Source organism: Schistocerca nitens, chromosome 1, assembly GCF_023898315.1.
Source record: "Schistocerca nitens isolate TAMUIC-IGC-003100 chromosome 1, iqSchNite1.1, whole genome shotgun sequence".
Lineage (NCBI taxonomy): Eukaryota > Metazoa > Arthropoda > Insecta > Orthoptera > Acrididae > Schistocerca > Schistocerca nitens.
In genome coordinates this window covers 507,240,317-507,265,250 of record NC_064614.1, presented here as the reverse complement: position 1 = coordinate 507,265,250, position 24,934 = coordinate 507,240,317, and the positions used below count along the sequence as shown (strand labels likewise).

Here is a 24,934-nt window from a genome sequence, read left to right as displayed (position 1 = left end):
AATCAAAGTCTGTAGCAAGTTGGTCAATTAGAAGATCCCCACCTGATGTAGTGGCATTCCCCCACGGGAGGGGGGTGGTACATTGAAATCCCTAAGGAGTTGATACAGGTGTGGGAGTTGCTGTATTAAGGTAGACAGTTCAACATAAGGAAGTGGCCTGCCTGAAGGGAGGTAGATATTGCAAACAGTGATTGCCAGAGTCGTCTGCACTCTAACCACTATTGCTTCCAGGTTAGTATGAAGGGAGATCCAGTCACTAATGAAATCGGTGCGAGCCAAAGTGCCGACCCCTCGAGATGCTACTGCGGGGCCAGCACAGTTTCAACAGAACGCCCAATAGCATGAAACATTAGAGAGTGGTCATCATGAAAGTGAGTTTCTTGAAGAGCAAGACAGAACAAATAGTAGGAGGAAACAAGGCGCTGTATTTCCGGGAGGTGGCAATAATATGTTTTGCAATTCCACTGGATTACTGTGTGATGAGAGTCCAGGTAAGAAAAAGAAACCAAAATGAGGTCACATCACTTGATCGGTGGTAGTCACCAATGAGGATGTGGTGACATCCAGAAAAATTGGGTATTATTCAGTACGAGGTGGAGGGGGCGAAGCCCTCTGGGAAGCCAGGGAAGCCTCGTCCTTTGACTTCCGCTGCTTCTTCTTCTTCTCCTCCCTCGGAGGGAGGGAGGGAGGGAGGAGGCATTACCAATAAGGGAATAGGTGGCAGTGATGTCAGGATTGGATAGAGAGCGGGTGGATTTGGGACCTCTTAGTGTGGGTCTCTCCTCCAGCCAGAGGGTGCAAGCTTCCAGTCCTGAGAACGCTGGGGAGGTGTGTTCCGAGATGGAGCCCCATCCCTAGCAGGAGCCAGAGAAGAGGACCTTTCCCTGGTGACGAGGAGGAGGAGGAGGAGGAGGAGGAGGAGGAGGAGAAGCGGTTCTTGGAGGGGTAGGGATGGGAGCCACCAAGGGTGAGGAAAGGGAAGGGAAGGGCAGCAGGATGGGACCAAGGGTGAGGGGTGAGAAGGGGAAGGCGTAACTGAGGCAAAGGTAGAGGAGAGGTTTACAGGGTGAAGTCTGTCAAATTTCTTCCGGGCCTCAAAGTAGCTGAGACGGTCAAAGGTCTTTATTTCCTGAATACGTTTTTCCTTCATGTACACTGGACACACTAGTTAGTGGGGAGAATGGAAACCGGAGCAGTTTACATAGTTAGGTGTTGGGAGTGCAAGGGATCTCACGTGAAGAGGGCAGCTACCAATCACCACAGATGGGAGCAGCATTGTATCGCAAGGATATGTGGTCAAACTTGAGGCAATGGAAGCAACACATGGGAGGTAGAATGTGCACTTTTATGTCGCTTCTGTACACCATTACCTTGACCTTCTCGGACAGGGTATTCCCCTCAAATGTCATGATGAAAGTGCCAGTGTCAACATGATGGTCCTTAGGGCATTTCTGGGCATGCTGATGAAGCAAATGCCACATCATTCCTGGTTACCCGTAAGTTCATCATCAAACTCGAGCATAAGGGCCCTATGGAAAATTACATCCTGTGTCATACTGAGTGACTTGTGAGGAGCAACAGCCATGGGGTTGTCTCCTAAATGGTCGCAGGCACACAGGGAGGCTGGTTGACTGGCAGAAGTTGTCTTTCTAAGGAGAAAGCCACATCTCATCTTGCTTAATGACTCAACTTCACCAAACTTGCCCTCAGTATGTTCCACAAAGAAAAGGGGTTTGGTGGTGGCAAAAGTCTCCCTGTCAGTCCTAGTACAGACCAGGAAACATGGAAAGAGTTTCGCCTCAAGCCGGCATGTCTGGCTCTCCTCCCAGGGTGTATCCCATGAAGGCATGGCTGGAAACGCAGAAACAGGAACTGAGATAGAACTACGTTAAGGAAGGGATCAACTACAATAGAGCAGCAAGACAGTTCAACATATTTCATCTGCCAAATGTCCGCCCTGGTACCACCCACTCTGAACAGGGCCTCACCTTGTGGGTGCCACCCAAGCACAACAATGGCAGCCTGGCAGGACGGTTGTTGCCAGGAGTTCTGATGCCCTGAAAAGATGGGCAACCAATTGTAGACTTGCTCAAGGCATTCATAGCACAGGTGCCAGCAGCGTGATCCCTGTGGTATCAGGGAGCTCAGCCAGATAGATACAAAAAGCCCCACCGCACGGACTGGCTACCGAGCAGGTGACCTAGCAAGGAGGCGAAAGGGCTTCGGCGGAGAGAGAAGGGAAGGGGGAAAAGGGAGAAGGAGAGGAAGAGGAGGTGGAGAGGAATCCACGTCAAAGATGCTAGGGAGGGAGTTCTTCCCCATCTGGCTCACACGACAGATTTCAAATTTGGAAATAGAGGTCTAACCCCTGAGGGGGACCAAAAAAGAAAAGCCAGAGAGGAGGAGGAAAAGCAACCAGCCAAAACTGCAAGACAAAATTAAGTCATGAGGATAGCTGGGCTGACATAAAGAACAACACCACGAGAAAAAAAGGAAAGGACAATGGGAAAGGAAGGACAGGGAAAGCAGCCCAAAAAAGAATAAAGGCTGCAGTAGCTCAGGGACCTGTGTGTGCCACACACGTACCCCACAAAAGAGCTGTTGGCCCCTGGAGGGACAAATTTTGAGATCTGAAGGGTTAGTAAAGACATAAGTTGACAAAAAACTGTAAGGACTTTTGTATTTCTAAATAAGTGAGCAAAAATCTTAAGTACTAACATCAACATCTTTTGGAATGAACTACACTCCTGGAAATGGAAAAAAGAACACATTGACACCGGTGTGTCAGACCCACCATACTTGCTCCGGACACTGCGAGAGGGATGTACAAGCAATGATCACACGCACGGCACAGCGGACACACCAGGAACCGCGGTGTTGGCCGTCGAATGGCGCTAGCTGCGCAGCATTTGTGCACCGCCGCCGTCAGTGTCAGCCAGTTTGCCGTGGCATACGGAGCTCCATCGCAGTCTTTAACACTGGTAGCATGCCGCGACAGCGTGGACGTGAAATGTGCAGTTGACGGACTTTGAGCGAGGGCGTATAGTGGGCATGCGGGACGCCGGGTGGACGTACCGCCGAATTGCTCAACACGTGGGGCGTGAGGTCTCCACAGTACATCGATGTTGTCGCCAGTGGTCGGCGGAAGGTGCACGTGCCCGTCGACCTGGGACCGGACCGCAGCGACGCACGGATGCACGCCAAGACCGTAGGATCCTACGCAGTGCCGTAGGGGACCGCACCGCCACTTCCCAGCAAATTAGGGACACTGTTGCTCCTGGGGTATCGGCGAGGACCATTCGCAACCATCTCCATGAAGCTGGGCTACGGTCCCGCACACCGTTAGGCCGTCTTCCGCTCACGCCCCAACATCGTGCAGCCCGCCTCCAGTGGTGTTGCGACAGGCATGAATGGAGGGACGAATGGAGACGTGTCGTCTTCAGCGATGAGAGTCGCTTCTGCCTTTGTGCCAATGATGGTCGTATGCGTGTTTGGCGCCGTGCAGGTGAGCGCCACAATCAGGACTGCATACGACCGAGGCACACAGGGCCAACACCCGGCATCATGGTGTGGTGAGCGGTCTCCTACACTGGCCGTACACCACTGGTGATCGTCGAGGGGACACTGAATAGTGCAAGGTACATCCAAACCGTCATCGAACCCATCGTTCTACCATTCCTAGACCGGCAAGGGAACTTGCTGTTCCAACAGGACAATGCACGTCCGCATGTATCCCGTGCCACCCAACGTGCTCTAGAAGGTGTAAGTCAACTACCCTGGCCAGCAAGATCTCCGGATCTGTCTCCGTCGTCTCATGCGGTCTGCACGTCCAGCACGAACGCTGGTCCAACTGAGGCGCCAGGTGGAAATGGCATGGCAAGCCGTTCCACAGGACTACATCCAGCATCTCTACGATCGTCTCCATGGGAGAATAGCAGCCTGCATTGCTGCGAAAGGTGGATATACACTGTACTAGAGCCGACATTGTGCATGCTTTGTTGCCTGTGTCTATGTGCCTGTGGTTCTGTCAGTGTGATCATGTGATGTATCTGACCCCAGGAATGTGTCAATAAAGTTTCCCCTTCCTGGGACAATGAATTCACGGTGTTCTTATTTCAATTTCCAGGAGTGTATTTTGAGATGGAGGAAGACAAGCCAAATGGTATGTATATGTTTCATTAAGACCACTGATGTTATTTTATTTCAATAAAATGAAACACATTTGGTGACAAAAATACATATTTCATTGGAGTAGCAAGACAGATTTACAATATCATCACTGATTTCAGGAATAACCTCAGAAAAAGGTAGGCCTCTTGAAAGAAGTGTATAAGACAGGGAAGAGTTGTGTAAATGAACACTATAGGTGACTGCCAATAAATGTTGGTTCTACTATGTTTGTTATTGTCTGTTATTGCCCACTGTGTTATGTCCATTATTTTACAGGTATTGTGTGGCTTTTCTTTTGCAAAATACGTGAGTACATAGCATACAAGCTGTCAGTGACTGTGACAAGTTTCTTCCTCTTATCATCCATACTTTCTAAAATATAAACTACTTTAAAAGTACCAAAATGTGCTAGAATAAATAAAATATCTATAAAATGCCGCATTGTACAATGTTCTTGCAATTCCTGAAGTCCACTGTCAGTGGCCTCTGGTCCGCCAAGTAGTACCACAGCCCTGAGTCCATGGATAAACCATGAAAATCTGCCGCATTATGCCACACACAAACAGACCTGGCCTGCACGCAGATTAGTGAGAGTAGATCTGACAGGCAGGGCCTGCACATTAGTGAGAAATGATGGGCTTCAGATTGGCAGGCCTGATCTGTTAGCCAGGCCTGATTTGATGGCCAGGGGTTTTGGCTCATCATGGAAGCCCACTGTTATGGCCAGCTATTTACGTGTCACTGACACCATGTTGGCAAAATGAGACTGTAGTGATCAATCCATGCAACAGATAACTTGCATGAATACTCTGAAAATCAATACTAATGAGGACAGGTAGCAACTCACTGTAAATATGATCACTGAGCTGCAGACAGGCACACAGAAAAGACAACCACACTCTCACACATTCACACAATCATTCAGACACAACTAATGCATACATAAGAGCTTTCTCTGGCTGCTGTGTCAACAGTCTCAGTAAATTCGCATAGTCGTCTGTCTTCTGTTTTTGTTTTGAACGGCCAGTGTCGGTTGGTCACAGCCAGTGTGCTCCCTGCCGCCGTTGGATAAGCAGCTGCGCAGCAGCAAGTCGTATACTCCTAGCTTACTTATTTGTTAAATAGTTTAATTCTTAATTTCCTTGTGTGTTTTTGGGTACTGGCATTGTTTAATTCATAAATTTCAGGCGTATTATAGTGTCTGAGAGTTGTAGCATCGTGCTTTAGTACCTGAATAGTGTAAAATCGCGTAGTCTCCTGCTGCCGAGCAGTGTGTCAGTAGTGCGCAACTAGCAGCATTACTGCATTTACTAGGCAACCTTGTATTTTAATAACCGTTTAAATTTTGTGTCGAATTGTTTGTGCTCTGTAGATTAGTTCAGACGTTCTTTGCACAACAGTTTTTAGCATGGATAGGGACTGTGACTGCTGTGTTCGGATGCGGGCTGAGTTGGCATCCCTTCGCTCCCAGCCTCAGGCAGTGTTGGCTTCAGTCACGCAGCTTGAAGCTGTTGCCAATGGGCATCACTGTGGGTGTCCGGATGGGGGTTTGTCAGGGACGGCCAGTTCGTCCCACACATCCCCCGATCGGACCGATCGGACTACGGCTGTGGCTGCCCGGGATACTGCTCACATTGAGGCTGACCCCCCACCCGTGGTAGAGTGGGAGGTCGTCTCAAGGTGTGGCAGGGAGCGAAAGACATTCTGGGGAGCTGAACGGAAGGCCTCTCCAGTTTGTCTGACAAACGGGTTTCAGGCTCTGTCTCCGGCTGATACTGATCTTCGGCCGGACATGGCTGCTTGTCCTGTTCCAGAGGTTGCCCCTCAGTCTGCAAGATCCGGGCGGTCGCAAAGGGTGGGCTTTCTGGTTTTGGGAGCTCCAACATCAGGCGCGTAATGGGACCCCTTAGGGATAAGGCAGCAAGAGAGGGGAAGAAAATCAATGTGCACTCCTTGTGCATACCGGGGGGAGTTATTCCTAATGTGGAAAGGGTCCTTCCGGATGCCATGAAGGGTACAGGGTGCACCCATCTGCAGGTGATTGCTCATGTCGGCAACAATGATGTGCGTCGCTATGGATCGGAGGAAATCCTCTCCGGCTTCCGGCAGCTATTTGATTTGGTGAAGACCGCCAGTCTCGCTAGCAGGATGAAAGCAGAGCTCACCATCTGCAGCATTGTTGACAGGACTGACTGCGGACCTTTGGTACAGAGCCGAGTGGAGGGTCTGAATCAGACACTGAGACGGTTCTGCGACCATGTGGGCTGCAGATTCCTAGACTTGCGCCATGTGGGCTGCAGATTCCTAGACTTGCGCCATAGGGTGGTGGGATTTCGGGTTCCGCTGGATAGGTCAGGAGTCCACTACACACAGCAGGCGGCTACAAGGGTATAAGGGGGTTGTGTGGCGTGGACTGGGCGGTTTTTTAGGTTAGATAGCCTCGGGCAAGTACAGAAAGGGCAACAGCTTCAAAGGATGCGGGGCAAAGTCAGGACATGCGGGGACAAAGCAGCAATCGGTATTGTAATTGTAAACTGTCGAAGCTGCATCGGTAAAGTACCGGAACTTCAAGCACTGATAGAAAGCACCGAAGCTGAAATAGTTATAGATACAGAAAGCTGGCTTAAGCCAGAGGTAAATTCTGCCGAAATTTTTACAAAGGCACAGACGGTGTTTAGAAAGGATAGATTGCATGCAACCAGTGGTGGCGTATTTGTCGCTGTTAGTAGTAGTTTATCCTGTAGTGAAATAGAAGTGGATAGTTCCTGTGAATTATTATGGGTGGAGGTTACTCTCAACAACCGATCTAGGTTAATAATTGGCTCCTTTTACCGACCTCCCGACTCAGCAGCGTTAGTGGCAGAACAACTGAGAGAAAATCTGGAATACATTTCACATAAATTTCCTCAGCATGTTATAGTCTTAGGTGGAGATTTCAATTTAGCAGATATAGACTGGGGGACACTCAGATGTTTAGGACAGGTGGTAGGGACAGAGCATCGAGTGACATTATACCGAGTGCACTATCCGAAAATTACCTCGAGCAATTAAACAGAGAACCTACTGATAACAAACAGACCCTAACTTTTTGACTCTGGTAGCGCAGAACAGGGAATCAGTGATCATAAGGCCGTTGCAGCATCCCTGAATATGGAAGTAAATAGGAATATAAAAAAAGGGAGGAAGGTTTATCTGTTTAGCACGAGTTATAGGAGGCAGATTTCAGACTACCTAACAGATCAAAGCGAAAATTTCTGTTCTGACACTGACAATGTTGAGTGTTTATGGAAAAAGTTCAAGGCAATCGTAAAATGCGTTTTAGACAGGTACATGCCGAGTAAAACTGTGAGGGACGGGAAAGACCCACAGTGGTTCAACAACAAAGTTGGGAAACTACTGCAAAAGCAAAGAGAGCTTCACTGCAAATTTAAACGCAGCCAAAACCTCTCAGACAAACAGAAGCTAAACGATGTCGAAGTTAGCGTAAGGAAGGTTATGCGTGAAGCGTTCAGTGTATTCGAAAGTAAAATTCTATGTTCCGACTTGACAGAAAATCCTAGGAAGTTCTGGTCTTACGTTAAATCAGTAAGTGGCTCGAAAAAAGCATATCCAGACACTCCGGGATGATAATGGCATTGAAACAGAGGATGACATCCGTAAAGCTGAAATACTGAACCCCTTTTTACAAAGCTGTTTCACAGAGGAAGACCACACTGCAGTTCCTTCTCTAAATCCTCGCACAAACGAAAAAATGGCTGACATTGAAATAAGTGTCCAAAGAATAGAAAAGCAACTGGAATCACTCAACGGAGGAAAGTCCACTGGACCTGACGGGATACTGATTCGATTCTACACAGAGTACACGAAAGAGCTTGCCCCTCTTCTGACAGCCGTGTACCACAAGTCTCTAGAGGAACGGAAGGTTCCAAATGATTGGAAAAGAGCACAGGTAGTCCCAGTCTTCAAGAAGGGTCGTCGAACAGATGCGCAAAACTATAGACCTATATCTCTGACGTCGATCTGTTGTAGAATTTTAGAACATGGTTTTTGCTCGCGTATCATGTCGTTTCTGGAAACCCAGAATCTACTCTGTAGGAATCAACATGGATTCCGGAAACAGCGATCGTGAGAGACCCAACTCGCTTTATTTGTTCATGAGACCCAGAAAATATTAGATACAGGCTCCCAGGTAGATGCTATTTTCCTTGATTTCCGGAAGGCGTTCGATACAGTTCCGCACTGTCGCCTGATAAAGTAGGAGCCTACGGAATATCAGACCAGCTGTGTGGCTGGATTGAAGAGTTTTTAGCAAACAGAACACAGCATGCTGTTTTCAATGGAGAGACATCTACAGACCTTAAAGTAATCTCTGGCGTGCCACAGGGGAGTGTTACGGGACAATTGCTTTTAACAATGTATATAAATGACCTAGTAAATAGTGTCGGAAGTTCCATGTGACTTTTCGCGGACGATGCTGTAGTATACAGAGAAGTTGCAGCATTAGAAAATTGCAGCGAAATGCAGGAAGATCTTCAGTGCATAAGCACTTTGTGCAGGGATTGGCAACTGTCCATTAACAGAGACATATGTAATGTATTGCGAATACATAGAAAGAAGGATCCTTTATTGTATGATTATATCATAGCGGAAAAAACACTGGTAGCAGTTACTTCTGTAAAATATCTGGGAGTATGGGTGCGGAATGATTTGAAGTGGAATGGACATATAAAATTAATTGTTGGTAAGGCGGGTACCAGGTTGAGAATCATTGGGAGAGTCCTTAGAAAATGTAGTCCATCAACAAAGGAAGTGGCTTACAAAACACTTGTTCGACCTGTACTTGAGTATTGCTCATCAGTGTGGGATCCGTACCAGGTCGGGTTGATGGAGGAGATAGAGAAGATCCAAAGAAGAGCGACGTGTTTCGTCACAGGGTTATTTGGTAAGAGTGATAGCGTTACAGAGATGTTTAGCAAACTCAAGTGGCAGACTCTGCAAGAGAGGCGCTCTGCATCGCGGTGTAGCTTGCTGTCCAGGTTTCGAGAGGGTGCATTTCTGGATAAGGTATCGAACATATTGCTTCCCTCTAGTTATACCTCCCGAGGAGATCACGAATGTAAAATTAGAGAGATTCGAGCATGCACGGAGGCTTTCCGGCAGTTGTTCTTCCCGCGAACCATACGCGACTGGAACAGGAAAGGGAGGTAATGACAGTGGCAAGTAAAGTGCCCTCCGCCACACACCATTGGGTGGTTTGCGGAGCATAAATGTAGATGTAGATGTAGAATCAGATCCAAACAAACCACTCCTCATGCCTCCCTGCCTCTCATCAGCAGCTGCTGGGCTAGCAGCAAGAAGTGGTGGCAGCACTGACTGCAAGCTGATGGGAGTGGTAGAAAGGGAAGAAGCAGTAAGAATGAGGGAGTACGCAAGTGGCTCACACTCAGCTGCGCCCAGGCAGTGACGATGCACGACATATCAGTAAACTTCCAACCCAGACATTTGACTTTACTTAGGATTTCATAAATGACTCAGAAATGAGGTCAAACACACCTACGTAATTTTTCTGCTATCTCACACTATAGTGTCACAACCACTGGGGTAATGACACCCTGGAATAATGACACTCTTTATGCTACTTGAAGAACAATCTACTAGTTTGATCTGAAATCTGTAATACCAATCTACATCCTGCTTGCCCAACATCAAGCATGTGATATTCAAGCTGGTGCTAAGGATTCACAATCAGAAACACAACTGCTCCAATCTGTGTGTGTGTGTGTGTGTGTGTGTGATGCATCCACTCACTTGAAAATGAAATTTTGATAAAATTGCTGATGTAAGATACCAATATCAAACACAAGTACAACTTTCCACACATGAAAATCCAGATTTTGGCTAGTGCCTAGCCATTATCAAAGCACTATTTTTTAATTTTGATGCATGTTAGCTCCCTGTTGTTCGGGCTTCAGTCACAGTTCTTTGAATACTACTGTAGTAGTAGAAATCTGGATTTGCATAATAAAACCTGGAAAAAAAAAGAAAGGACTGATTGCTGCACTCTATCATTTGCAAAAAAAAATGATTTTTTGGACCTAAAAATGACACAGAGTCATATACCTAGGAAAAGACCGCTGCAATGGGACAAATCTTTGACTTCCTAAGCAATGCAACCACTACACTTGCATTTTGTGCTTCATGCTGGGTATCTACATAAATAACTATAGGAATCTTAGCTCTCAAAAAAACTGTTATAGATAGTGTTTGCTATGGAGTGGAACTGTGTTGTTGTCACTCATTTCACTATCAGCAAACACAAACAAAACAACACAGCATTGGTAATGGATACGAAAGCCATGATGCTAACAGTAACATCTTATTTACAGGGTTGGTAGTGACTGTAGACAGAACACTAGTGGCCTGTCAAACAACTCAGTCCGAGCTACTAGGGCAAATTTACTGATAGTAAATATTAATTAACAGGTGAGTCATCACTGTTAAAAATGTGAAGATGAAAATGCCACCCCAGACAAATAAGGGTGCTTTACTGCCCTGTTACAAACTGAAAATGCATGGCACAGGAAATTGGGGCTGGTGTAATAGGTCTAACTGAAAGACAGAACTACCCCAATCTTTGGCTTTTAGCTTTTTCTTGTAAATACATCAAACTGAACTCTCATATCGACAAACTTTTAACTTGTAAGAGACTTGTAAGATTATATTTTCTTTGGACTTCACAGGAACAAAATAGCAATCAAACATTTTCTCCTGAAATTTCCCTTCCCAATAACCTTGTGTGTTTCACTACTACAATAGACGTGAAAAAAAAACTGGACAGTGTGAGCAGGACTCAATACAAACTTAATTATATATACAGATAATAATAATAATAAGTCTTTCTACTGGACGCCACTCCATTGACTTGCGTGTTCCTAACTTGCCCCACCCCAGCTAGGCAAGGGGGACCTACATTTTTAACATGGATGGATGGTTGGTTCACTGGTGACGAGGCAGAGACCAAATAACAAGTTCATCAGTCTCATGATTCTAGGTGACAGAAAAGAAGGGAGGAACAATACCAGCAACATGGTCCAGTTGATGGGATGGGAAAATGGACAAAGAGTAGGGCGCACCCCAGATTCACTATGCACGATGGGGCACCAGCACCGACGCCGACACATCTCGATCCCCACACCATACTATCATCGTGACACAACAGAGACAGCAGCAGGGGAAGAAAACCCAATAAAAGGGGAAACAAAATGGCACAAAAGACCAGACAAAACATAGGAAAAAGGGGGGAGCCTGGCCGGCCCATGATTGAGCGAAATGTAATTTGATTAGAAGCTGCAAAACTGATCCTGGAGGTCACAGAGAATGGGAGGATAGGTGCCCCCCCCCAACCAAGCCAGATGATTACACAGCATGCCCACGTGGCTGGGAACCCGAAGGAACTCAATCTAACAAGCAGCGTGGTCATGATCAGCGAAAAGTGGATGGTAGAGACCAAGGGGTGGTGGGAAAAACACCAGGTGATAGCCTGAAGGCCACTCATTGAGCCTGTACATAAGAAAACTCAGGTGAGTGAGGACTGTTTAATAAAGCAGGAAGACGAAGAGATCAGTGTTTAATATCCCCCTGACAACAAGGTCTTTAAAGATGGAACACAAATTTGGATTAGGGAAGGATGGAGAAGGTAATTGGCCATGCTATTTCAAAGGCACCATTTACCTTACGTGATTTAGGGAAATCACAGAAAACACTAAATCAGAATGGCTGGAAGTGGGTTTGAACTATCATCCTCCTGAATGTGAGTCCAGTGCACTAGCCAATGTACTACCTCAGTCGGTTTTTGATAAAGCAGAGAGCCCAGTTCTGCAATGCACTTCTCATACGTGGACGGAAGAGATGCAGTATTCTGTGCCAACAGAAGATGTGAAGGCATATCCTACATGTTTGGCAGATTTAGAGCCACTGGCATACAACACAACAGCATCCTGAAACTATCATGGGAGCAGACAGAACAGAAAATGGAACACCATCGGAGCAATGGAGGCTTTTGGATTCCAAAAAGAGATTCAGCTGAATCCAGGGCTGAGGAACTAGTTGGGAGGGGGATGTTTGGGACAGAGTGTAGGGAACAGGAAAAAAGAGGGAAGATGGAAACTGCAATAGAGAGAAGCAAAGCAAAGCTCAATCGGTAAAACCATACGAGGGCGAGCAGCGGCCACGCGACATCCCGCAGCCGTGAAAAGAATAAAATATGAGGCAACATCAGGGAAAGAGCAGATAGCGATGGCATAGGATATCAGGAGCTGGGACCACTAAACTGAAAGAGGAGAGGCAGATCCAAGCTTCAACCAGAAGACTATCGACAGAACTACCATGCAAGGCACCGTTGGCCAAAAGACATCGTAATGGTGGACCATGTCCACGAGAAGCAGTGTGGAAGGGGCAGCCAAGCCATAAACTTGACTCCATAACACAGATGTGACAGAACTAAGGCCCGATAAAGGTGGAGAAAAATCAAATGATCCAAGCCTCAAGAGATGTGGGCAAGGTGGCAAAGGACTATGAGTTGACAGAAACAGCCAATCTTGAGAAGGGGATATGGGGCAACTAAGCAAGCTTGTTGTCAAAAAGAAGACACAAGAAACGGAACTGGAGGACCAAGGTCAGTCATTTGGCAGTGAGGTAGAGCTCTGGATTGGGACGGACCATAGTGCCCCAAATGGCACCCTGGAGCTGTTGCTCTGCAGAGGCCACTGAGTGCAAACTATTCCAGATACAGAAATCCTGGAGCTGTAGCTCTGCAGATGCCACTGAGTTGGAAGTAGTACAGATACAGCAATGTACAAAGCAGGGATGATCAACGGTTCGATGGAGGCTACACGTCTATTAATAGCAATGAGGAAAAGAAAGACACTCAATATGGAACCCTCTGGAATGCCATTCTCCTGGGTTCACAGAGAGCAGAGAACATGCCAACACAGTCAGAACAACCATTGTGACGAACTGGCAAATTAAAATCAGGAGGGGGGCCCCAAAGGCCCCACTAATGAAGTGGAGGAAAGATGTGATGGCAACAAGCCACATCTTAGTCCTTACGAAGATCAAAGAAAACTGTGGCGGATGGCGGCGCTGAGAAAAAATCTGCCAAACTGCGGTTTCAAACTGTAGCAAATGATCAATTGGAGATTGTACCTCCTGAAAGATGCGCTGGTAGGGAGACAAAAGGTTCCGAGATTCAAGGGCCCAACAGAGCCGATAAATCATCATATGTTCAAATAACTTGCAGTGTTGGTTTGCTGATCTGGGGGAGCAGACCAAACAGCAAGACCACTGATCCCATCGGATTGGGGAAGGAAGTCGGCCGTGCCCTTTCGAAGCAACCATCCTGACATTTGCCAGAAGTGATTTAGGAAAATCACGGAAAACCTAAATCAGGATGGGTGAACGCAGGTTTGAACCGTCGTCCTCCTGAATGCGAGTCCATAAATCCAGTGCACTAACCACTGTGCTACTTCGCTCGGTTGTTGGTCGGACTGACTGGCCAATAATTATTGAGGGACAAAAGGTCATTACCGGGCTTATGGACAGAAATCACGATGCTGTCCCTCCACTGAGAGGAGAAGAAACCTTGGAGCCAAATATGATTTAACATCCACACAGGAGACGTCGTTGTGCACGACTGAGGTTGAAGAACTGGGTTGGGATGGAATCAAGGCCAAGAGCTCAATTGTGGGAAGAGGAGAGGACCAGCCTGCTGTTCAGTAAAAAGTCCATTGTAGGATTCTGCCTGACAACGGGTAAACATAAGTGGGTAGGTTCAGTCTGCTGTTTCTGGAGGAGGAATTCAGCTGGGTAGGAGGTAACTCAGATGTCGTCGCAAATTTGGTCACAGGGTGTTCTCAAGAACCAATGGATCCATACTGATACCACCTAGGAGGGCAAGGCCCGAGGAAGAAGGAGGCCATTGGCAACCCTGAGTGTGCAGAGTGTAGCCCACACCTGTGACGAAGGAAGAGAAGAACCTAGTAAGGAGACAAAACGTTCCCAACACCCTGTTTGATTGATTGATTGATTAGATAATAGACTTTAGTTTGAAGGCATTTAAAGGTAATAACATTGGCAGAGGTCTGGTGCTTCTTAAGGAATTGCAAGGCTCGACAGTGATCACAGATGGTGATGGCGATGGCAGTGGCCACGCTCCATCATGGGACCAACCAATGGCCAAAGTGCCCACTGAGCGGGTGGACAGCAGTGCAGGAGGTGTGAATAATCATACTGGTCACATAACGGACAACTTCATCAATACAACCTGACAAAGAGACCGGTAAACAAGTCGTGGAACAAATATAGAGGCCAATCAGTACAATGGAAAGCCCAGTGGGATAACCTGCACACTGGGAGGTGGAAAGGGAATGAAAGAATCAGCATGAAATGATCACTATTGCAGAGGTCATCATGCGCCAACCAGTGTAATGAAGTGAGAAGGCTAGGAGATGTGAATGAAACACTAATGGCAGAGAAAGTGCCACAAGTGGCATTACAATGGGTTCATTACGAAGGCACAGGTTGTGGTCCACAAGAAACTGATCTATGAGAAGACCCAAACTAGACAATAAAGCACTGCTCCAGAAGAGCTAATGGGCATTAAAATCCCCAAGGAGGAGAAAGGGAGGGGGGAGTTGCTGAAGGAGGGCAGTTAGGGCTGTGGGCATAGGAGGTCTGTTTGCTGTGAAGCCTCCAGTCTGAGAGACGCTGGGGGGTGGGGGTAGCAAGGAGGGGTTGGAGGAGCCTCAGGAGGGGGGTCCATCACTGACAGGAGATTAAGAATGGGGACATTCCTCCAGTCAGGTAAGGGGAGTGGCACCCGGAGGGCATGGCATGAGAACTGCAGGGGAGGGCGAGAGGAGAGTGAGACAGACAGGGATAAGGATGAGGGAAGAGACGAAAGGATGTAACAGAGGCAAAATTAGATGCCATAGAAACAGGATGAAGAAAGTCACATTTCTGATGAGCCTCACTGTAGGATAAACAACCAAGATACTTACACTCCCGTACTTCATTTTTGTTCGTATCAACCAGACCTGGCGAGTGTGAAGAACGATGGTTGCGTCACTTAATGCACATGACCGGCGGAACACAGCGGCTTCCCTCAAGGAGTGGGCGTCCATACTCATCAAATGGAGGGTCCGCTGTACAGCAAAAAGACATGCACCCAAAAGGTAAATGCGTGCGCGCACGCCAGCACCCGCATGTGCGACAGTAGGGTGTGGAGGACAGTAGTTTACCTTAGGTTGAGGCTGGGATATTTTCAGGAACGGAGAATGACTTGTAAGGATAACTCCCATCTACACAATACAGAAAAGTTGGTGGTGGAGGGGAGGATCCAAATGACTTGGATAGTGAAGCAGCCACTGAAATCAAGCATGTTATGTTCAGTTGCACATTGTATCACAGGGTGGTCTACTTTGCTCTTGGCCACAGCTTGGTGGTGGCTGTTCATCGTGGTGGACAGCTGGTTGGTAGTCATACCAATCTAAAAATCTGTGCAATGATTGTTGCAGAGCTGGTAAATGACATGACTGCTTTCACAGATGGCCTAGACCCTGGTGGGGTAGGGTAAACCTAAGACAGGAAGAGCTCGGTGGGTGGATTGGGCAGGTCTTCCACAGGGGTATGTCCCTAGAGGCAAGGAACTGTGATTGGTATTGGCATAGGGATGGACTAGGTTATTATAGAGTTTGGGTGGGTGATGGAATACCACATTGGGGGTGGTAGGAAGGATCTAGGGTAGGATATCCCTCACTTCTGCGCATGATGTTAGGTAATCAAAGTGCTGATGAAGAATGTGGTTCAGTTCCTGTACTTATGATATGGGATCACTCTGGCAGAACTTATAAGTGGAGGAGTCTGGTTTGGGTTCACTGATGACACCTTCATGATCTGGACTAGGGGCCAAACCATCCTATCTTCGTTCCTTTGCAACCTCAATACCTTCTCTCCCATCCACTTCACCTGGTCCTCCTCAACCCAGCATGCTATCTTCCTGGATGATGACTACATCCTCTCTGATGGCTCTGTCCACATTAAACCTAATAACCAACAGTACCTGAATTTTAACAGCTGTTACCTTCCACACCAAAAAATCCCTCTCATACAGACTGTTAACCTGGCGATGGTGTATCTACAGTGACAAGAACTCCCTTGCCCATTAAACTGAGGGTCTCATGAATGCCTTCACAGACAGGACTATTCCTCAGACCAGGTCTGTGGACAGATCTCCCATGCCATTCCTCCTCACACCCCCAATCCTCCAACCACCCCCAAGAACCAAGCACATAGGAGTGCCCCCTTTGTCACCGAATACTGCCCTGGACTGGAACAACTGAACCACATTCTTCGCCAGGGCTTTGATTGCTTATCACCAAGCCCTGAAATGAGGGACATCATACCCAATATCCTTCCTACCCCTCTTAAATGGTGCTCCTTCACACACCCAACCTCCACAACATCCTAGTCCACACCTATGCCACTTCAAATCCCAAATGCCCCAAGAATAAAATCCCTGTGGAAGACCCAGGTGCAAGACCTGCCCAATCCACTCACCTAGCACTTCCTATTCCAGTCCTGTCACATGCTTATTCCACCCCATCAGTGGCTGGGACACCTGTGAAAGCAGCCACATCATATAGCAACTCTGCAGCAATCATTCCACAGCTTTCTATATTGGTGTGACTACCAACCAGCAGTCCATCAGAATGAATGGCCACCACCATACTGTGACCAAAGAGCAAAGTAAACCATCCTGAGGCATAACATGCAACTAAACATAACATGCTTTACTTCAATGGCTGCTTTACTACCTAAGTCATCTGGATCATCCCCTCCACTACCAGCTTTCCTGAACTTCGCAAAAGGGAGTTGTCCTTACAAGACATTCTCCGCTCCTGAAATTATCCCAGCTTCAACTTAAGGCAACATACTATCCCCGTATCTTCCACCCAAAAGTTTCCATCCCTCTGTCCTATCACTGCCTATGTATTCTTGCCTCCCATCCATTTTGTGTGCCGCCGTCTGCCAACGCACTCTCCCATCCCCCCCACCCCCCACCCCATCTCCCTGCCTCACAACCACCCAACACTTTGCCTATTGGCAGTCTAGTCCCTGCAGACACTGCCAGACAGTGCTCTTCTCTCCCCTCATCCGTACACTGCTATCCCTTCCCCTTCCCTGCCCCCTCTTTATTGCTGCTTCCATTGAAGGCCGCTGTTGCTAAAAGCTAATGTGTCGTGTCATCTTTACAGTATGTTAACAATCTATCTTTCCTTACATTGTTGATACATCAACCTGGTGTTTCCATGGTTTGACTTCAAAACTTAAATTTTTCACACCACCAAGTGCTGTACGTAACAAATTTGAACTTTATACCATGAGAAAAAGGGGTGTTAATGGTCTGACAGACAGACAAATGGTTCGTGAAGTGATCCTATAAGGGTTCTGTTTTTACCGACTGAGGTACAGAACCATAAAAAATAAACTATGCTAGCCTACAGCCTCGACTTCGTGCTGACTATGGAGTCAGAATGTGCCGCCCAAAAACCAGCTAGCACTGAGGAAAATATGCCTTTAATCCTTGATTCCTGGAAATGTAATTCACAATGATATTTTAATGAGAGTCAGAGGAACTATAAGCAAGCAAATAAGCAGCCAAGAACTGCGGATTTCTCTCTCTGAATAATACCTTAGAAATAATTATGAACCAAAACAATGCAAAATACAATCACTGGCAAATTTAGAACAAACAAAAGTATGAATGTGTCAGCAAATTAACATGCAGTGTGGTGAGGTGAGGTACCTGTGATGGGGTCGGGGTGCCCTTGGCGAGGTGCGAGAGAAGTGTTGAATAACTTTGGACACTCACTGAAGATGCAGCTGGAGTAGCTTCTGCTGAAGTATCACAATTAATCACCTCATTTTCTGCTTCATCCCAAGCTGAAGTTTCATTTTCTGCATCAGATGTCCCAGTTCTGTCCTGTACGAAAGAAAAATAGCCATATTTTATCAAATGAAACTTGCCTCATCAAGATCATACACAGAATGGACAAAGTACTGACGATATGGATATAAATTACGAATTAGTCTTCCCAAGCACTTTGACTTAAGATTACTGAAATGCTGTTGGATATTTCCACTACCCACATTTTTATTATTTTACATCTGAAGAAGAAGCAGACACACAAATTACCTTCTACTAGGAATGTGGAATGCACTCAATGAGTGTGATACGACTTTCAAACTGATGGAGAGAAACAATCCGTCATTTCCTTTCTAGTTTTAGCCAAAACAGCAGCGGCTGACATACTAGGGCATGTATTAAAACTCTAAATACTGCAATGATAATGGCTAATTATTAGTTGAAATTTGGATTTGCTTAAGTAAAGCCCGAAAGGAAATGACTGATGCTGCTCTCCATCACTCTGAAAGCAGGCAAAAACTTTTCTTACCTATAATATTCTGGTACTTTAGTTAACTAACAGGTGAATGGACAATACAATTACAACTGTAACTCAGAACAGTTGTAAACACATGCAGATTCATTTACCCAAGTTAACTCTCACAAATGTGCACACTACAAAAGAGAATCTTTAGAAACACAACAAATACAGTACAGGAAATACACATTACTGAAATACTACAATAATGGAGAGAGAGAGAGAGAGAGAGAGAGAGAGAGAGAGAAATTCTGAAGGGACCAAACCACAAATGAATGGCCTCACAGAACACTTCACTTTGATAAGATGTTGGCAGGTATGCCATTCATGTATGTTGATGTTGAACAGAGAGACTGAAAGATGATACTGTCCATCATGACACTCAGTATAATGCAGTGAAGCAAGACACTACAGGCTTCAGACCAATCTTCCTGCTACATGGCCACAAGGCCAAAATGACAGTGGATACATTGTTCCCATTTCTGCCAGATGATAATCAATATGACTATGTGAAACATCACCAGGACTGTAGACGCAAGACAGCTGGCTCCGACTCTCGACGCCCAGGATAAGGACCAAGAGTGCTAAAGTGCTAAGCACAGATACAGTTTAGGAGACTTGGTTTGGATTTTTTGGCTCTGCAGAAAGTAGGACTATTGGAAAAGTTACTAAAGAGCTGCTTTGGTTTGTATTATATCTTTCATTACTCGTCTAATGCTTCAGGTGAAGTCTAGGATTACAAACCTTCATCAAGAAGACAAAGGGCAGAGATGTCATCCATGCCCTCTGCATAAAACAATCCTACAGTCCAGAGGTGCAGATCAGTGATAGGATGTTGAAAAAAACTACATCTTTGATGGGAGGAACTATCCTCATCACAAGTCCCAAGGATCCGCAAGCACCATCATAACAGGACCACTGACATGATCTCGAGCTAAGGTGCAATAGTTGAATCCAAAAAGAACTTCTGAATCAGTGGGTTGCTGTTTCTCCAGGAGAGGGAGCAATGCTGTAAGCTGTGGTGCATGCTGAGTGGTGTACTGATTAGTGTTGCTGGTTGGTATGCTATGGGTCACTAGTTGAAACCTGACTTGGAAGTTCCTGAAGGCTTCAGTTAATGTTAATAACTGATGAAGATACAGCTTTTTTGACTTACCCAACATGCGAATGTTACTTTCCCCACATATAAGAAATCTAGAACTTAACTCAGAATATATTCCAAAGTTAAATGAAAACATGACAGATTTCAATAACTTTCAGTGAGGGGAAAACAAAAAGAAAAAGAAAAGGAAAAACGAACACTAATTGTCCCATACACTCTGAAGTTAATGAGAAGTATAAGCATTTAATGAACATATTTACTATTACAAAGTGATAACAACATGTGTGTGAATGCCTAAGGGACCAAATTGCTGAGGTCAACGGTCTTACACACTACTTAAACTAACTTATGCTAAGAACAACATACACACCCATGCCAGAGGGAGGACTCTAACCACCGGCAGGAGGGGCCGCACAATCCGTGACATGGCGCCTCCAACCGTGCAGCTACAATGTGATATAACTAATTCAAAATGAGCAATAGAATAAATTATTTTGTAGGACTTACTCTAAAAGTTGCTTCATTGGTGACAACACTTGACACGCTTGTCACTTTTGGATGGAAGACAGGACTGCTTGCATCCATGGGAGGACGACCTCTCCTCCTTTTCAGTGGTGGTTCAACTTCATTATCACTAACCACTGTGTCCATTTGTGATGATCGGGTGTCAGTATTGTTCACATTCTCCTCTACAGATTGATTTGCTTGGGTTTCAGATCGCCAGGAAACCTCTGCCAAGCCTTTAATTCTCAAGTCTTCTGCGGCTTTTAGTAAACTAGCCAAATGGGACTGAAATATAAATTACTCATTTGCCATAGAACTTACGGTAAGAAAGGGGAAAAACAAGAAAACATCAGAGAATATAATAGGTGAAACAATGTAACAGAAATCGCAGATCTTAACTATGTTAAATATCTATCAACCTAGAATTTTCTCTCTATGCTTATACAATAAACATTAGGATAAGCAAAGTAAAGTCAATGAGATCTCCAATGTTGATCAAAAGAATAAACATAAGCTCCGGAAGCAATTTAAAAGTTAGTCCTATATACACACTGATTTAAAGAAAAAAAAGAAAGACACACCAAAAAGTAATTAATGTAGAGTAATGAAATTTTGAGAATACATCTGTCTAGGTAAAATATTTAAGTGACTAACATTGCAAGATCACATGTTGATGTAGTGTGAGATAAGCCATTGCAAATGTGAAAAGTGAGTACATTACAGTGTAACTGCCAAATTGTTGAATTCTAGCATACAAATTTGCATGCACTGAGTTGTACAGGTGCTGGACATTAGTTTGCGGTATGGAGTTCTATGCTTGTTGCACTTTGTCAGCCAATGCAGGGACAGTTAATGTGGTTTATGGATGACTTTGGAGTTATTGTTCGATGATGTCCCTTATGTGCTCACCTGGAGGCAGATCTGGTGATTGAGCAGGTCCAGGCAACACGTCAACACACTATAGAACATGTTGGGTTGCAATAGTGGTTTGTGGGCAAGTGTTATCCAGTTGGAAAAAACCCCCTGCAATACCGTTCATGAATGGCAGCTCAACAGATCGGATCAGCGGAGTGATGTACAAATTTGCAGTCAGAGTGCATGGGATAACCATGAGAGTGCTCTAGCTATCATATGAAATTGTTCGCCAGACTACGACGCCAGGTGTAGGTCCTGTGTTTTCAGCTTGCCGGCAGTTTGGTTGCAGGCCCTCAACAGGCCTCCTCCTAACCGACACACAGACATCACTGGCACCAAAGCAGAACCAGCTTTCATCAGAAAACACAACAGACCTTCACCCTGCCCTCTAATGAGCTTTTGCTTGATGCCAGTGAAGATGCAAATGGTGACGGTACGCAGTCAGTGCATTGCACACTACAAGGCTTCTGGCTCATAGCTGTCTTCAGAGTAACCAATTTGTAACAGTTCATTTTGTCACTGTAGTGCCAAATGCAATTCAAATTGCTGCTGCAGATGCAGTATAATGCACCAGAGCTACATGCCAAACATGGTGGTCTTCTCTCTTGGTAGTGCCACGTGGGTGTCCGGAGCCCGGTCATCTTGTGACCGTACATTATCATGACCACCACAGGCAGCAATCATGTATGGTGGCTACATTCCATAACAAGTCTATCAGCAGTATCTCGGTAGGAACATTCCGTTTCTCATAGCCCTATTACACAGCATTCAAACTCAGTGAGCTGTTGCTAAAGGTCCTTGCGTGTTAAAAATATTCTTAACACACATCAACTCACCAGTCCAGTCCCAGAGGCACTAATGCTCACAACTGTTATGGAATGTATTTAAAGCAAATCTGATTTTTGTTCTCATAGTGGCACTACTAGCGCCACTCTTACGCGACTGGCATGAAATTGGATTAGACATCATCTTTCAGATGTAGAAACATGCTTACCCACTTTTGTTTCTATGTCACAACTCCTCCTCGATTTTTTTTTTTTTGTCAGTATATTTAAGACCTATAGCAATTAATGTATGATAATATTAAGATTATTTAAATGTGTGTAAAAAGGCTTGTTTGGAAAAGAAGGAAAAACAAATTCTTGCTTTCATCTTCTATTCCACAAACCATTCTACAGTGGATGGCAGAGGATCTAGTAGTATATCATAATTTCTATGTCCCACTGTTCCATCTACAGAGGCAACATGGAAAGAATTGCTCGTATTTCTTGGCGTAATCTTGAAACCTAATTTTGTTAATGTGGCTATTACATGGGGTGCGTGTTGGAGCCAGTAATTTTCTTCATTTTTGCTGTTCATGGGCTCCCCGAATCTCAAGAGAAAGGTTCTCCACAATTCATAATGCCTTTCTTTTCGAATTTTCCACTGCAGTTTGCTGAGCAGTTTATGACACTTCCACACTGACTATGCCAATCTGCAACAAATCAGACAGCTAGTATTTGATTGTTCACTGTGTCTTCTTTTAATTTGATTCAGTACGGGTCCCAACCTCATAAATAATATTCTAGAACTGGTCCAACAATTTATAACTGGTGTCTCTTGTCAGTGAATTTTACTTCTGTAAGAGTCTTCAATTAAATCTCCGTCTGGTATCTGCATGTAGATGGTAAGATTTGAATGTTATTTTACCTCCCAGATTCATGCACATAAAATTGTGAAATTTTCTCGGAGGAATTTCTAAGGAAAATGTATTGAGACAAGTATTTTGTTACAGTTCTTCAGAACTATCATTCTCAAGAATTATTCATCAAGGACTTTTACACAGATTCAGCCGGATTTCTCCCAGATTGTATGATTATACTTTGGAAATTTTAAGAGTTTGGACACTGATTCCAATGATCATCTATGAAGGAAGATCAAGTTATGGGTTTAATGCCCCATTTACAATAAAGTCATTAGACAAAGAGTAGAAGTTAGTATTTTTTCCAAAATGTATATCCGGATAGCCAGACAAGAATTTGAACTGCTGCCCCCCATGAATACATGTCCAGTGTCATACAACTGCACCCTTTCACTCAGTCAGGAACTAAGGAACTAAATGCTAAACAGCACAGCCCTGAATACCTGAGCAAGTCCAATGCAACAGGAATACAGCAAACGCCTCGGAGATTGTTCGCTACCTACCGTTTTGCTTCAACAGCAAACCACTCGATGGGTGCATAGTTTGCCTTTAGTTTGAGGGACATTTACTGAGGTTGTACCAATAATTTCCACCCTTGAAGTCAAAACAAGCTCTCAATTTCCTGCGGCACACACACACACACACACACACACACACACACACACACACACAGTTCCGAAACACAAACTCAGCTATTGCTGACTAGCTCCTTGAGGTCTCGACTATCTGCCCTGATATACATGACCAGTGTACCCAAACAATATTTCACAATTATTACCTGGGGAAATAATGAGAATAATTGCTGAATATAACTAATCTGATTTTTATTTGAGCCACAGATAAATTTCAGTGCCAAATTTAATAATTATAATCACCACAGCTTGTCTGAAATGTCCTGTACGACGTGATCTGGTGTGGCAATGGAAGGAACCAATCCTCTTACTAGTGCAAAGTGCTTACGATGATAATGGGATGGTAGGGCATGAGGAGCTGCAAGGTGAGTTGATTAGATCACAAACAGATAATCAATTAAAATTTCCAAGCAGAATGAACCAAGGCACTGATACTCACATGATCTATGTTGATTTCTCCACGATACATAAATTCAACAAGTGCTCGTATATCTGCAAACTTAACATCCTTCAAAATCACAATAGGATTCTTTTCTTCATACTGAGAAAATATTGTATCGAAGTATGTACTACATGCTGACAGCACAACCTGTAAAGATAAAAATATAAACAGTCACACACTTTTAAATTTCAATTTTCTCACAATATCAAACTTTCTTCTTGGAGTGTACAACAATCTATGATCAAAATGTAGCAATTTATGAAATACTGTATAAAGTTCATACACAACTATTATAAAAATAAAGGTGATGGAGAATGTAAATATTTATTTTTATCAAACGGAAAATTCATTCTAGAAAACTGTAAAATTTCTTGGAGATACAGTGGCTGGCATGTATTTACATTAAAAATTCAAAATTCAAAGTACTGAAAAACAGACATGCCAAAGTAGACAGTAACTACTATAGTTCTGAGAACTGTTAATTTCTTTATCCGGTTGAAAACGAGTAGGTTAGGAAATATTAGAAAGGAGCTGCAGCTCACTCAGTACATTGAAAGTGATCCATTTTTTATCCCAGGCCATAAATATTATGTTGTATCTGTTGTTATTTATATTGTTATTTAATTACATAGTGTAGTCAGACTACAAAAAACTTTATTTTTCACATATTATCATATTGACAGTCACCACTCCTTTTTCACTTGGAGAGTGTGTCACAGATTATTAAAAAGAATGTCTGACACAAAGTGAACTGTTCAGTTAACATGATGTTTAAAGGCACATATACACACACAGTGACAGTCACACGACATTATATACAGTCACAATTCAGCATGTCGTGACAGTAACTTGTACCGATTCGAGAATTTCTGTGTAAATTCTAGAACCACTCAGCCTTCTACCGCCTCGAACACATGATATTCTGGAAATGAGTGTGGGATGGTAGAATCCTACCTACTGCGTGTCAGATGTTTGTGTGTGCAGGTT

At 44.8% G+C, this 24,934-nt stretch overlaps 1 protein-coding gene across 7 annotated transcripts in view; it reads right to left on the bottom strand.

Moving 5' to 3' along the window:
• The window catches only part of LOC126253041 (longitudinals lacking protein, isoforms H/M/V), a 176,176-nt gene that overhangs the window by 87,047 nt on the left and 64,195 nt on the right, over window positions 1-24,934 (bottom strand). For 6 of the 7 annotated variants that reach the window (XM_049954124.1, XM_049954116.1, XM_049954133.1 and 3 more), the window contains 3 exons: window positions 23,945-24,094; window positions 20,281-20,562; window positions 18,035-18,211 (listed from right to left, as the gene is read on the bottom strand). In XM_049954124.1, coding sequence (XP_049810081.1) covers window positions 18,035-18,211; window positions 20,281-20,562; window positions 23,945-24,094 — 609 coding nt within the window. The remainder of the gene's footprint in view (window positions 1-18,034; window positions 18,212-20,280; window positions 20,563-23,944; window positions 24,095-24,934) is intronic. The other variant, XM_049954164.1, reaches the window with a different exon arrangement.